A 16,058-nucleotide genomic window follows, 5' to 3' on the forward strand; every position below is an offset into this window, starting at 1 on the left:
TAAAAAGTGTAGGAATATATGAACCATTCTTTAATATGACAAACAGCATCTATCTAAAAAAAATAAAATAAATTTATATAAAATCAAGACCTAGCATATCAGTGAAGAAAAAATGCTTGGAAGTTAAAGCCAGCTATTAGAAAAAATAAAGAAAAAGAAACTGAGGTGGGGGCAAAGGAAACATAGGAAAAGAAGAAACAAAAGTATTATATTTTGCAAATGATATCCACTTTACTTAGAGAACCTTAAAGAATCAACTAAAATATTAACAGAAACAATAATTATAGGCAAGTAGTAGGTATAAAATTAAGTTACCAAAATCATCAAGCCTTCTGAACATCCCCCCAAAACACACCCACCCACACACCCACACCCACCCACCCACACCCACACACACACACACACACACACACACACACACACACACACACACACACACACCAGAGCATAAACAAAAAGGAATCACATTCAAAATTGCCACATAAAAAGCCTATGATAAGAAAAACTAATCCCAATATCCTAGGAACAAAGTATTAACTTTTAAAACAAGAAGGGAACAAAACAAAATTCTAATTTGGGGGATGAGGGGTGAGGCTAGAGACAAATGGAGAAAAATTCAAACCTAACTCAATTTTAAATGCAAATTCCTCAAATAATCCAATTAAACAAGACAGTAACAAATTAAAAAAAGAAAACCCATAATCTATTACTTATAAGAAACAAATCTAAAAAGCAAATATAAATAGAATAAAAATGAAATTATAGAATAAAATTACTACAAAATGTAAAAAAAAAAAAAATTTTAATTGATAAAGGAATATTCAGTGCTCAAGGTTGAGCCATGATAATATTATAAAAATAACAACACTATTACCAAAGTTAATTTTCGGTTTTAATACTATACAAACTAAATTCTCAAAAGCATACCTTATAGAATTAAGAAAAAAAAAAACAAACATTTGTTTTAAGAAACAAAAGATTTAGAACATCAAGAAAAATAATTTTTTAAAAAGTAGAAATGAAGGGCATATATCACTTCTAAGGTTCAAATGATATGAAAATGAAGTAGTCATGAAAACTATTTGACATTGGTTAAAAAAAAGAATAGATTAGCTGAACAAACTAAATAAGGGAGACTCAGAAAGAATGGAAGTCAATAACCCTGTATTCAATAAAACCAAGAACATAAATAACTTGAAGTTCCTTATTCAGTAAAAATGGCTGGGAAACCAGACAGTAATCTGAAAATAGACTTACATAAACATCATATGCCATATTCCATAATAAATTCAAAATTCAAAAAAAAAATTAATATTATTTGAAAAAATCAACAGAGAAGATCATGTCTTTTGCAACTGTAGGCAGGAAATACCGGAAAATAAGATAGAGGAAATTACAAAGGACAAAATAGATAATTTTGATTATATGAAATTGAAAAGCATCTGCACAAATAAAATTAATGCACCGAGGTTGCAGCTGAATGAAGGGGAGAAAAAAGTAACGAATGTCAATTCTTTTGAAAGCATTGCAAACTAGTAACAACCATGTTAAAAAAAAAAAAAAATTCCATATTACTACTAAAAGAAAGGAATACCAAAACAAGCAAACTTTTATGGCCCATTGTACAAATTGGCAAAAATGAAAAAAAGAGAAAACTGTCAACATTGAAGAAATTGTGGGAAGGTTGTCACACTAGTACATTGATGGTGACATTTAAAAAACAAATGAAGTTAAATAAAATGTTTGACCTCTTTGACTCTGGCTCAAGAAGCCAATGATTTTTTTAAGGTCCCCAAATAAATCAAAATACGTATAGCAATACTTTATAGCAGCAAAAAATTAGAAACAAATGATTATAACAATGTAAATGAGAAGAATCACAAACCAAATTTAAGTGAATATGGCAGAATTATGAAAACAAGTATAACTTCAAAGAAGAAATTTGAAAAGACACCTGCCCTAATTCCTTTGTAGTGGTACAAGGTCCATCAAAGTAGAACAACATTTCCTGCATTTTCAGGTTTTTTCAATGAATTGGCTGGTTCTGTTTTTTTTTTCTTTTTCCTTTAAAAAATAATGATGTTTAAAATGAGATAGCTTTCTTAAAAGTGGGAGTAGAAAAGAATACTACTGAAAGATTGTATGCCCTGACTAATGGCATATTCATCACTTGCTCATCTTAAGCCCAGAATAGGTCTTTCTTATTATGATCCTATGAATTCAAGACAATACCCTCCCAGTGGTCCATACCCCTTACTTTGGGTGCCATGAAACAAATCAAAGTGAGATATCCTTGCCTAAATAAAGAAGGCATCTCCTGTGACATACTAACTACAAAAGAAACTGATGTGGTACTATATTCCCCTATACTACTTAATGCTATTACACATACTTCAATCAGACGCCACATTAGGAAAGGATTTCCTTCCTATTTCCTAGTTCTAGGTACTTCCTCTCTACTGCATTTGCCCAGTTTTACCATTTTCTCCAAATAAGGACCAATGAGACTATTTCTCAAACAAAAATGTATCTTTCTGAATCCAGCCATTCTGGAGAGCAATTTGGAACTATGCCCAAAAAGTTATCAAACTGTGCATACCCTTTGACCCAGCATTGCTGTTATTGGGATTATATCCCAAAGAAATACTAAAGAGCGGAAAGGGACCTGTATGTGCCAAAATGTTTGTAGCAGCTCTTTTTGTTGTAGCTAGAAACTGGAAGTTGAATGGATGTCCATCAACTGGAGAATGGTTGGGTAAATTGTGGTATATTAAAGTTATGGAATATTATTGCTCTGTAAGAAATGACCAGCAGGAGGAATACAGAAAGGCTTGGAGAGACTTACATCAACTGTTGCTGAGTGAAATGAGCAGAACCAGAAGATCACTATACACTTCAACAACAATACTGTATGAGGATGTATTCTGATGGAAGTGGAAATCTTCAACATAAAAAAGATCCAACTCACTTCCAGTTGATCAATGATGGACAGAAATAACTACACCCAGAGAAGGAACACTGGGAAGTGAATGTAAATTGTTAGCACTACTGTCTATCTATCCAGGTTACTTATACCTTCGGAAGCTAATAATTAATGTGCAACAAGAAAATGGTATTTACACACATATATTGTATCTAGGTTATATTGTAACACATGTAAAATGTATGGGATTACCTGTCATGGGGGGAGGGAGTGGAGGGAGGGAGGGGATAAATTGGAAAAATGAATTAAAAAAAAAATGTATCTTTCTAGCATTCTCATTAGTTTTCTTTTTGTCACTATCTAAGTGACTTCCCTTCATGTTACACATACACACAAAGAGAAAGGATTTAGAAAGAAATAGATTTTAATACACAGAATGGTGTTTTCCCTTCTGATTATTTTTCCTATCCTGTTAAAGCTTTAAGTCTCTTAAACCCCATTCTTTCTTTGATTGTCCTTAGCTTCTCTTGGGTTTGTAACCTGGAACAGCCTATTTTGCTATTCCTACTTTCTTGTTAATTATGCCTTTCTTATTTTTCTTTCTGAAATAGTTGAATGTTAAATAGACAACTTACTTTAGGTTTCTTATGGCATGAGTCAAATGCCTCTCTTTGGTCAAAAGTTAATTTTTTTCCCTTAAACAATTAAAATAAGTATATAGACTATATTACTCTCAGTGGTGAGGTTTAGATTTGGAGTGCCCAAATGAAATTAGGGTTTCTCGTGGTCAGGGAGTTAAATGAGGTTTAAAAAAAAAAAAAAAGATTAGAAATGCCTTGAGATGCAAAGGAAGGTCCTTTGTCTCTGCAGGGGTTTGGGCAAAAGGAGTTTCCTCAAGCCAAGCATCTGCTCAAGGAAGGATTTTAGAGGCAGAAGTGTGTGTAGATTGCGGACAGGTTTAGTTTTCCCAAATTTTTGCAGAATCTCTAGTGTGTCTAGAAACAGAGAGTGAGACAAAAGGAGACTTTTTGTCAGTCCCTAACAATGGCCCAAGTTTGTCTTGGGTGTCCACAACAGAATAGGGAAAGAAAAGTCTTTTACCTCATCTAGAGTTCAGGATTTCCTGGTCCTGCTATCTCTAAAATAGGATGTGACAAAAAAAAAGAGGCCTTTTTGTCTGAAATGCAAATACTCTCCACAGGAGAATACTGCCCACAGTCCAGACCTGGTCTGGGGGCCTATTACTTTTACAGATAGGGTGAGCCGAAAGAAGAAACGCAGATATTCTTCACAGAAGAATACTGCAGAAACAGCTTAAAACCCAGATTGGTTATGAGTTGGGTTGCCAAATTATGTCTAGGTTTCAGGGATTTGGTCAGGGAACCATTAATGATGAGGTTTAGACTTAGGGTACCCAAAAGAAATTAGGGTTACTGGTGGTCAGGGAAATGAGGTCTAGTGGCAGGTTCAGGGTTCAGGGAGTCAAATGGAGCTCCACTGCAACCCTTCAGGATTGGGTGCAAGGATAGGGAGTTAAATGAGGTCTAGTGGCAGCACAAGACACCCCTGTAAAGGAATTTACAGACTCGAAAAACCTAGATTGATAAAAGAGGTTTATTATGGGGATTGGAAGTAAGGTTCAAATCTAGTTAGTAAAAGGTGTTAGGTAAAGAGAGGTTGGCACTGGAAACATAATTCCAGTGGGCAGAGGCTCCTTGGGATGCCAAGCATGGCATAGCTGGCATGTTTGGAACCTCTGCAAAGAGAGGACTCCAGCTTAGCTCTTTTTAATAATGAGAGATTTAGCTAAAGGGGCCCGTGAATGAAGTCCCAAATTGGCTCCTTGCTGGGTTTCAGCTAGGGCTAGAATTTGCTAGGTGGGCTGGGACAAGCCTCGATCTCCTATTGGAATGCAAAGGGATGCTTTTGACCAGGATTTGTGAATCAAAGGCTTCCTGAACTGATAATGCTTCAGCCAAGAGGGGCTGGGAGTAATTTCAATAAGAAAAGATCACAAATCAGTTTCTTAAAGGGACCACACCCGCTTCATTAGGTACATCTTAATTTTCTATTTTTTAGAGTTATACATTCCAAACTTTTTCTCTCCTAAAGATGTGTGTGTGTGTGTGTGTGTGTGTGTGTATGTGTGTGTAAGAAACTCTTCCCTACCAAAGCAGATTAAGGTTAAATTTGTCTGGGAGCGGCCTGGGGTATTTAGAAGTGACTTGCCCTGGGGTAGTCAGAGGTAGGGATTTAAACCCAAGTCACATTCATAGGTCATTAAAACTGATTAAAACAGGTCTGTAGCTTGATTGACTGGCAAAAAAATATGCCTCACAATCTAAAAATTTGTGAGATTCTAGGCAAAACACTTAACCTCTCTGATTCCAGGCTCTCTCATCTATAAAAAAGAACTAATAAAAGAACCTTTGTTATAGGGTTGTTCTAAGAATCAAATGAGATTATTTATATAAAGTGCCTTGAAACCCTAAAAGTACTATATAAATGTAAGATAGAACTATTAGTAGTAATAGTAATTATCTACTAATTAAGTTTAAAAACCACATTTTGGGGGGATAAAGGTTTGAGTTTCTCTGATAACTATGGATTATAACATAATACATTGTATTATTATTTGGGTGGTGGTACAATTTTCTTCTGCTTTTTGCAATATGTAATTTAGGTTTTTCAATTCACCGTTTTCTTGGAAGACCAATAAGTTTCAAATTATCTCTGTGAAGCCTATCTACAGGATAGTTGCTTTTATTTGTATGGAACTCATGCATTCTTGCAATGGCACCGCCTTTGTTTTTCTCTGAGATCAAATTTTCTCTGAGATCTATTTTCAATAACAGATGTGACATTATTTCATAGTCATGTTAGGAGAGATTTTTGATCAAGTATTCTAAATAGCCCATTGTTTTATTTGTCTTATTGTTGTGCCACTGTTCTCTTTTAATGTCCAGACCCAGTTTCCCTAATTGTCCCATTCAGTTACTCTGCCTCAGGTTATAACCATTCCCTCTTAATGTTAGTATAAAAGATCTTAGACCTTAGGCTATAATCATTCCCTCTTAATGCTTGATGGGATAAAGGTCTTTATCCATTTTAGACATCATTAGAATATCTGGAGCCTCCCCAGTACCTACCCTCCATTAAGTCATCCTCATCCTAGGTTCCTCCCCCCCATTAAGGTACCTCCCCCATTATGTCATTGGTCTTGTAACCTGATAAAAGAATCTTGTATCCAACATTCAGTGCTGGATTCTTTGAGACAATAGTCTCATTCAGCCCTGGGACCAACCATGGATCCATTTGGTCCCAGTATTTCTCTCCATCTAATAAATTATTGAATTGTTCTCTAATCTCTATCTTACTCAGTTTCTCCAGCATTACATTATATGTTTCTTGAGACCTCTGATTTCTAATTTCTGTCTTTCCATACTTTCTCATTCCCCATTCAATATTACAAAATATTTCTTCACTGCTTTAAAATCTTTTCTATTTTACTTACTCAATTTTTTTTTTTTTTTGGATACTTGATTTATTCTTTTCTCTGTCAAGCTTCTGGTCATGCAGAAGCTTATCCTTTTCTTCTGGTAAAATACTATCTACAACAGAGGCTGCTGTTCAATCTATATTGGCTTCTTTGTTCTCCAGCTATAGTCCATCCCATAAAAAAGAAAGGGATCTACTCTTTTGCCCTCTGGGTGATTTTAATTACACTACTTTATAAACAGCCCATTTTTACTGGTTACAAAATAAAAGAAACAGTCCAGGATAGTTGTTGATAGTGTTGAGTGTGTCACCCTCATCCAGCATCTCCAATCAAATGCAATTTTTGCAAGAACCCCTTTCTCTTAGCAACTCCATTTGTGCCAGTCACTTCTTTGTGAACTGGTCTTTCTACCCTGCTTTTGGACTGGTAATTGTTAAATAAAGTTCCAGTCACTGAATTTTAATTAATTAATTGATCGATATTAATTAGGCCTCAGTTAAAGAAAGGGTCTGTAAATGCCTGTTACCCTTTTGGGAAATAATTCTCTGAAAATTGATTTTGGCCAGATATGCTGGATGTGGATGACACACCCAATACTATAATCAAAAAAACATGGGCTTCAAGCTGGAGAGGACCACATGGGCCATCTAAATTGATAGATTTGCCCAAGATTCGCACAATAAGCAAAATTGGGAACTGAACACAGATGGTCTGACCCCAAATATAGCATTACTTTCATAACATAAGGATTCTCTAAATCAGGCTTCCATACTTTTTGTTCTTTCTCTTCAAACCACCAAAGAATGGATGATTTCAAAGCCCTCCTTACATTAAGGGATCAGAAACTCTACTGGAGAAGAGGAACACAGAACTGGTATTAACCTTATTGTTGTTATTCATTTTTTTTTCAAACATATATGACTCATGACCCCATTTGAGGTTTTCTTGGCAAAGATAATAGAGTAGACTGCCATTTCCTTCCTTAGCTCATTTTACAGATGAGGAAACTAAGGAAACAGGGTTAAGTGACTTGCCCAGAGTCACACTAATAGATGTCTATAGCCAGATTTAAACTCAGGAAAATGTCCCTATTCCAGGCCCATACTTTATCCACTACACCAGTAAGCATTTCAACATAAAAGATAAGTTATAGACTCAGAGATCTCATCATTCCCAGCTGTTTAACTCTCTGAAGATCAAAAGAATAGTTAAGGTCAATACTCTTCACTTACAGAGATAAGATGGCACCCCAAAATAAAATCACAAGAGAGCATACAGTAGGTCCCACAGTAAGTGGAGAGTTCCATAGGTAAAGGTATGATGAATTCTTTTAAATTCTAATTTAAAAAAAAATTTTTAATTCTTTTTTTATCTTTACATTGTTATTTCAAAAGGCTTTACCTTGTGTGAAATAGGAATAATAACAAATTATTTCCTATTAACTCTTCCCATCACAATTTTGATTCTAGCTGCCAAGAATTGCTTACTCTACTGATCATGTGTTTATTATTTCAGTTGCAGTTTTTAAAATTTTCTACAGTCTAGTTAGTCTATGCATTCTCATGCTAATGTGCTTATATTCCTCCTTTAGTAATCTTATCTTCTTTTCAATCTTATTTTAATTCTAACCCACACTAATCCCAACCAGTGATTCACAAGATTTCATGACCTCTATGGACTCATTCTGTAAAATGAAATCAACTATGAAATTCATACCTTTTTCTTTACCCTTGGAATTCCTTCCTACACTGAGTTGAAAAGGATGTGGGGTAGACATCTGGAAGCTCCTTCCAACCCCCTAAATGAGGAGGATTCCCAAGGAATTAATCCCAATTTCCTACCAGGCTGAATTTCATGATCTTCAGAATTTCATCATTCTGTAAGATTAACTCAATTCCATAGCTCACTTCTTATTCCCATCCAAGCTCAGGTATACATCCCAGCCTGAACTAGATAATCCTCTCCCTTTTCAGTTTTGTATTCCGCCATCAGACTGTGAGATCCTTAAAACCAGGCACTTTAGCCAAGCACATAGTAGGCACTTAATAATTGACTCATCTGATCTAGATTACATCTCTAGAAATGTAGCTGCTATTATTGCAGTCCTAGTTCTTTGCTATTAAAAGTTTTTACTTTTCTACTCCATAATAATGCATATATATATATGTTTACCCTGTTTTACATTTGTTTTAATTTTGTCTCAGCTTTTGTATCCCCCTTTTCTAGCAAAAAGCTTTAAATAAATATTATGACCATTAACTAACTACTGCTATAATTTGCCATCTCCATGCCTTCCTAATATTTCTGCCTAGGCCTGAGAAGCCAATCTAACCCTTCTCTTATAACTGAATCCTTTAAAATCTAACCCAAACAGTGCCTGCTCTAGAAGAAACACTTCCTTAACTTTTTGCCCCCAAATTATGCATATTCTATATTCTGTTGTACTACTCTGTAGTGTCTGGACTAGCTTTCTGGAAGATCTCTAGATGAACCTTAGTCTTAGGTAAAGGAATGATGAAAGCAAGAAGGCCACCAGGAGGAAGGTCAAAGATGGAATGTGGGGCATAAGAAGCAGCAGCTTCTGAGAGCTGTTTGAGAGTAGGATCCTGTTAGTAAGAACTAGGTGCTAAGGTGCTAAGTTGGTACTTAACAATTCTCTAGCTCGGGGTTCACACCTTTAAAAGGAGTTCTGAAAAGGAGTTTATACACCTTTAAAAAGAGATAGTCCATTGGCTGTAGAAGTTCCCACAAGCCCATTCTCTGGGAGGATAAAAGGAGGCAACATTGAGCCTGGAGAACAGTCTGGATTGGGTCAAGGACAAGACTTCCCAAGAGAACTTCAGGGAAGCTGGAGGAGATTCAGAGCCCGGATTCAGGAAGAGGATTCGAGATTCTATCTTTGCTCTGGCTGGAGGCTCCAGAAGCCTCAAGAAACCTGCTCACAGAGAACAGGACTTACAGAAAAGAAACCTCCTCCCAGAGAAGGATTGTAATTGAGAGACAACAGAACATTACAGAGTTCCTTCGGTAATCCATGGGGAAGGAAAGGGAGAAGAGACCCAGTAAGACTTTTTTAGTTGAGGTAAATGAATGGGGCCAACACATCAAAGGGCCAAACCAGGAAATTGATAAGAGACTTAAATGCCTGTTCTGACTATAGTCCTCTTATTTGTTTGAAAGTTGCCTCCATGACATCTCACAACCATCCAGAGATGATACTGCTGCTTTGCATTCCTCAGTGTGTGGACTCAGATAACAGCAAATACACAAACTTACTGACCATGCTGTGGGGGGAAAATATCCATAAAACAAAAAACAGGGAATTGTTAAGGACCATGCCTAGGTGAAGGGACAGGTCAATTCTCCTAAAGCCTCCACAGCTGTGAATCATAACATCTGAAGGAATTGCAAAGCAGCCTTTATTGACATAGATGTTGCTTGTGGACTGGGAATGAAATAAATTGGAGGCAAAGGAAAGAGGAGAGAGGTCAGATAACACAACTGCCTCTTAGTTTCCTTATATCATCATCATTCTCTCACATGAAGAGATCCATTCTACAGGTCTGAGTTAGACCTCCAGCAGCCACTGGCAGATGGCTCCCATATCACAACACTACTCTAATATGTTTTTATTTTTATCTTAACTTCTGTCTGACTAGAAGCACTCTGAGAGCAGAGTTTTATCTTAACTAAATTTTGTATCACCAAGATCTTCACAGAGTAGTCAATAAATATTTGCTAAATTGAATTCTCTGCTTGAAGATATCTACAAAAATAATAATAATGCATTCAAAATGAGGCTTTTGAACAAATACTTTTTGATAGAGTAAATCAAGAAATAACCTTGAAATGTGAAGCACTTTGCAGACCTCTAACAAAGCAACTTAAAGAGATGGGATTTAATATTAATGCTTCCCATGATATTCCTTTTAAATGTTTCTAGCAAACTATTATTCAAATTTATGGCTGCAGCAGAACACCTTTTTTGTGTTCCTTCTCTCAAGTCATTTTTTGGGGGAAAAAAAAAAGGTTATTCACAGTATTAAGCAATTTTATATGCAAAGAATATGTGTGATTTCTATCTTACAGCAAAGAGTAATAGGAAATTAGCATCAGATTGGTGCATACAGAATAAACAAGAAAAAGTAATATTTTGCTCATTCTGTATGACAAACAAATCCATATCCATTAAAAGAATTCCTAGGTATTTACTCTTGGTAAAAACTGAGCTATAATATACAGTCTTATCCTCAGAGTATGTAAGTTTGTACATTTATCAGAGCACTCACTATAAAGAAAAAAAGAAAACAGCTTTTGACTCTGGGTCAGAATTTTCTTTTCATCAGTATTTCTTGCTAGTGGTACCCTTGCTAAATAAATCTAACTTCTCAGACTTAGCATCTTTTCTATCTTCTTGGCTCCTTCCTATTGATTTAAGGCCTCTAGTGCTACTTGATCTGTGCTTGCTGCCAACTGATTTCACTTCTTGCTTCGCCATGTCCTTCTAGCCTGGACATAGTCTCAGGCTTACCCATTTCATGCTGAACCTGATCTGCTCCTGCCCAAATGTAAAAATGGATTGAAATATTCATTTTTTAATGATTCTAGGGATAAAAGTACTAATTTGGTGACATCAGATAAACTTCAAAGTTCCACACAGAAGAATAAGTCTATATATAAAACAGCCTGACTACATACCATGAAATGTTTCTCATATTTAATATCATTTAATATAATGGAACCCTCAAAATTCTTTAAATCCCTGATTTTATCCACTTAAGCTTTTCAACAATTAGTTGGGGGCCACGAATAGACTAAATTTAAAAACTATATTAAATTTGATCAAATATAAAAAAAAATTGAGATAAAAATATTCTTAAACTAAATCCTATTCAATTAGAAACTACAGAAAAATTAAGCAGATAATCATGCCCTTGAGTGTAAGAATTTATCTTCTAAAACTTAGTGCATAATCCTTGAATATAAGAGTTTATCTTTTAAGAACTGGATTGAGTCACTATAACATTGTAAATCTAATTACAAATACTGAACCCCATAATGTGAAAGAAAGGTAACTCATAATGTCCAAAAATGTCACCCTAAAATTTTAGATATTAATCAAACAAAAAAAAATTGCTAATTATTTCTAGTTGATAAAATGACTATTCACCATTTAAATAACTGATATTTTATTAGAATTTCAGATGCATTTTCTTATATAATATAAGTCTTTAAGGGCAAGAGTCATGATCATTCACCTATTCAGCAAATAAATAACAATTTGTACTTATTAGAAAATGATATTTTGAAAGTGTGGACTTAGAAAATGTTTTAAATTAGCAACTACATGTTCTTAAGAGTTGATAAAATAGCTAATTTTGGACTTAACTTTTAAGCCATGCTAATCAAAACAAATGCATGTTAATATGATCAAACTAAAATTGACTAACAACTTTTAAGTTAAAAATATGAACATGCATATTATGAACTAATTTCTTTTTTCCAATCCAATGCAATAATATAAACTCTTCAAAAATAAATGATTCAGTAACTTATTGACTATTTTAAAAATATTATGCTTGTACATGCATTTTTTAAAAATAATTGAGTTAGAGCAACACAGTAGAATTGTTAGTTGAGCTCTAGAACACAAGAAAAATTAAGAATAACCTTACCACATCATCAGTCAGTGTCCTAATATTTAAATGCTGTAAATACAAAAAAAGATCAATCTTTCAGTAATTTACAATTATTCCTCTCCTCCCCATCTTTTTTTAGATGCTAAAGTATTTTTGTGGAAAAAAGAGAACTTCTATGAAGTTAAATATGGAGTTATTTTACCAACATCTTGACTATTCAATAAAAAAGCAGACGCTGGCAAATTAAATATATATTCCCCTAAATGAGTTTTTTTTAAAAAGGGTGGGGAAGTTATAAGATTCACACATGTAAAACAAAGTATTTTGCTGGCTTACTTAGCTAAAACAATCCTATATATAAAGCAAAGAAAAAATGTTGATATCTGTTGATAGTGGACACTTTTAAATTTCATTTCTAGACCCAAAGAATCTCTTTGGCAAAGCAATCAAAGAAAGTATCACAAGACCAGTTTAAAAAAAAAGGAATAAATTTTCCTGTTTAAAAAAAAAAATACAGAGCCAGAGCAAAAAATATAAGTAATTCCAGAAAATGGAAAATACAGATTTTTAAATAATTCTAAATAGTCAAACACATTCTTTAATTCAAGTAGAAAAACAATTGACAGTATCTTGTCCCTCCCTCAAAGCACTGTTAACCTCTTGAAAGCAAAACTGTTCTAACCAATGAAGAATTCTTTTCTTCTATACAAAAGCTTAAGTGAATTCTACTGAAAATAGCAAAAGTTCATAACATGTTTCAAATCACAAAAGCCGTTTTTTTTGCCTGTACCTTTATGTCATCTAACTCAGCTTCTTCAACTGTGGTTCGGGATTCCATATGGGATCTTGCAACTAAATGTCAGGGTCACAAAATTATGATTTATTATCAATAAGTGTTTGGTTTGTATTCCTATTTTATATACAAATATACTTAGTCACCTAAAAAATTCTCAGGTGAAAAGGGGTCAAAAGTGAAAATAGTTTAAAAAAGAACTACTCTAACATACTTAAAATATTTTATTATTCTTACTATTACTTCATTTATTTATTTTTGCTGAGGCAATCTGGGGTTAAGTAACTTGCCTAGGGTCACACAGCTAGGAAGTGTTAAGTGTCTGAGATCATATTTGAACTCAGATACTACTGACTTCAGGGCTGGTACTCTACCTACTGTGCCATTAAAATAATTTTACATCATAGAATGGAATTAACTTCCCAAATACTCTGTTCTTCACAGTCATCCTTTAAAATTCAAGCATTTTTTTAAAAAAATAATAATTGTAATAATAAAATCACCTTTGTCTCTAAAAATAGAAGCAAAAAAAATTTTCTTAAACCTATTATTTATTTTAATATTCTGGGCTTTTTTTTGTCTCAGCCCTCACCCCTCCACTAAGAAAATATGTTATCAATAATATCTGCAAAGTCATGCAAAATATATTTCTATAAAAATATAGCCATATCACCTTCCCCACCAAATTTCTATATTACCTATATTGCCCCAATGCACCCCAAACAAAGGCAGGAAAATTATACTTCAATTTGTATTAAAAGTTAATCAGTTCTCTCTCTGGAAGTGGGTAGTATTTTTTATCATTGATTTTTGGTTTCTCCACTTATGGAAATGATTAAAGTGGGAAGGACAGAATAAAAATGATTAACCAAGAGTGTGAACCTAAAGTAAGAGTAAGAAAATAATCATGTATTCAGAAAAAAAAAAAAACAACTAAATCTCAGGGTACTGAAAAATACTACATATATATATATATATATATATATGATTACTGAATAACTGACAATGTGAAATTGTGTTAAAAAAGAGAAATACCAACAGACTAGAGATAAATGTTTTCCACATTCATATTATTAAATTAATGAAGCTCCTGGTAAAATTATAGAGGTAATTATAACAGTAGTCTGCAAACTTAAAAAGTATGTCTCCTTAAGAGAAAGTATTAATTCATACCAGATTAATCTTAGACTTTCTTTTCTGACATCTTTACTAGATGAAAAGAAATGTCTTTAACATAATATAGCTAGACTTCAGAAAGGCAAATGCCCAACTCTTGAGTATTTTCAAAGGTGGAGATGGAGACAAACTAGATCAAAGAGTAATTTCAAACTCAAATAGAAAAGGATCCCTGCAGGGAACACATAGACTTAGAAAACCACATTAACATTATCTATTATTGCAATACATTTTTTTTTATTTTGTTAAACATTTTCTAACTACATTTTAATCTGGTTGGGATGAACATTGGATTTTTGCAGTTTGTTAAATCTGGCACTTCTGGGCTAGATAAAAGTAGATTGAAATGAATTGAAATGAAAAGATTCAGAGACAAATTATCATTTCAAGTCTTCAGTGCTCAGTATTACATGAAAAGAAATCTCTGGAGGCCTGCTAGAACATTGTACCACTAAGCTTGCTTTATTCACCATATGTATCAAAAAATCTGAATAAAGGCATAGATGACATATATAATAAATTTTCAAAAAATAAAGCTGGAAAGGACAGAGAGCATGCTCATTGACTGAATTATAATCTAAATACAACTCAACTAAGAGAAAGCATTCCATGAAGCAGGCACAAAATTGGGGAGACACTTAATGAAAGTTCACATTTAGACAACAGGCCTAGTGCTTAAAGTAATTTGAAATAAAACTAAAAAGATATGTTAGTGCTAAATAGTAGGAAAATTTTGAATAGCAAACTAAAGTTATCTGGACTTTGTTCCCTAGGCACCAACCAAATGAAATATAACAACCTAGAAAAGAAGGAATAAGGGCCTATACTAGTCAAGTAGAAATTACAACATGGTGTCTTCAGTTCCCTTTTCATTTTGGGTAATGTGGTAGAAATGATGATAAAGATTATCAACCACCAAGCAGAAGTACAAGATATCTCTTGTATACCTAGTGTCCACAGCTTCATTCAACCTTCCAATTCTCTAACAAAAGAAGTTGTTGGCTCTATTTACTAAATAAGGGTCACACTCCCTTGGTTGTAGCATTTGCAAATATAGTTAAGCAGGGAAATTTCCAGCAGGGAAAAATTCTGCATTACTTTTAAGGGGATGAAACTGAAAATAAATATATGGCTGAATGTGAATGTATAATCTGTACCAGCAGGGGAGGGCTTCTGATCCTTTGGCTCCCATTGCTTCATCTCTTGCTAACTGAGAAGAGAGTGGTTGGCCTAGTGATTCTGTTCCTACTTTTCTTCCCTCTCTTTAAGGTGGCCCAAGAGAACTCTAGACCTCTCTGCTGGACTTGCCTGCAGATCTGAATCAAGAGATTGAAGTCAGTGAAGTGACAAGAGGGGCTTTGCTCTTTCACTCTCTTTCCTGTGCTTTACCTTATGAAGTTTATCTTAAATCTAAACATATCCTACTAGATTTTAAATAGGCATTACAATAAATAATCTAATACTCAGAGAAATAAACTATGCTTATGACAATTTATGACAATTACTCTGGTTTGATTACATAAAATTTATTATTAAATTTAAATGTTGTTTAGCCAGCTAACAATTATGGTGATGGCTTCAGGAATTTAACTTATATAGACTGAATTGGAATTCCTACAGAATATCAGAAATTTATTTTTATAGCAAAACCACATCTATTTTGTGGTTTCAGTGTATCTAGCACACAAAAACAATAAACCAAAAGATCTCAAGAGTCCTTATACCTCAAAAGATCAAGGAAAAAGCAAATTCAATTGGAAATTACAGATTGTTTCCATTTCTAGGGAGGCTCAACTGATAGAATATGTGGGAAGAAGGAAAAATCAAAAATGACTTCCAGTGTTCAATAAAAATCAATATTAAGCACCTACTAAATAAGCACAAGAGATTGTGCAAGGAACCAAGGATAAGAAAACCAAAACTCCTAGTCCCTGCCCTCAAGGAACTTACATCCTATTAAGGGAGAAAGGAAATGCACAAAGATAAGTAATTAAAAGCATATACAAAAATTATACAAAATAATTTCAA

The 16,058-nt window shown here is 34.0% G+C and overlaps 1 protein-coding gene across 2 annotated transcripts in view; it reads right to left on the reverse strand.

The window, feature by feature from the left end:
• The window catches only part of DIAPH3 (diaphanous related formin 3), a 424,016-nt gene that overhangs the window by 361,659 nt on the left and 46,299 nt on the right, over positions 1–16,058 (reverse strand). The window contains exon 2 of one of the 2 annotated variants that reach the window (XM_074299215.1): positions 12,098–12,130. The exons of the other annotated variant lie outside the window; for it this stretch is intronic. Coding sequence (XP_074155316.1) covers positions 12,098–12,130 — 33 coding nt within the window. The remainder of the gene's footprint in view (positions 1–12,097; positions 12,131–16,058) is intronic. 2 annotated transcript variants of the gene reach the window in all.

Source organism: Sminthopsis crassicaudata, chromosome 3 (assembly GCF_048593235.1).
Source record: "Sminthopsis crassicaudata isolate SCR6 chromosome 3, ASM4859323v1, whole genome shotgun sequence".
NCBI lineage: Eukaryota > Metazoa > Chordata > Mammalia > Dasyuromorphia > Dasyuridae > Sminthopsis > Sminthopsis crassicaudata.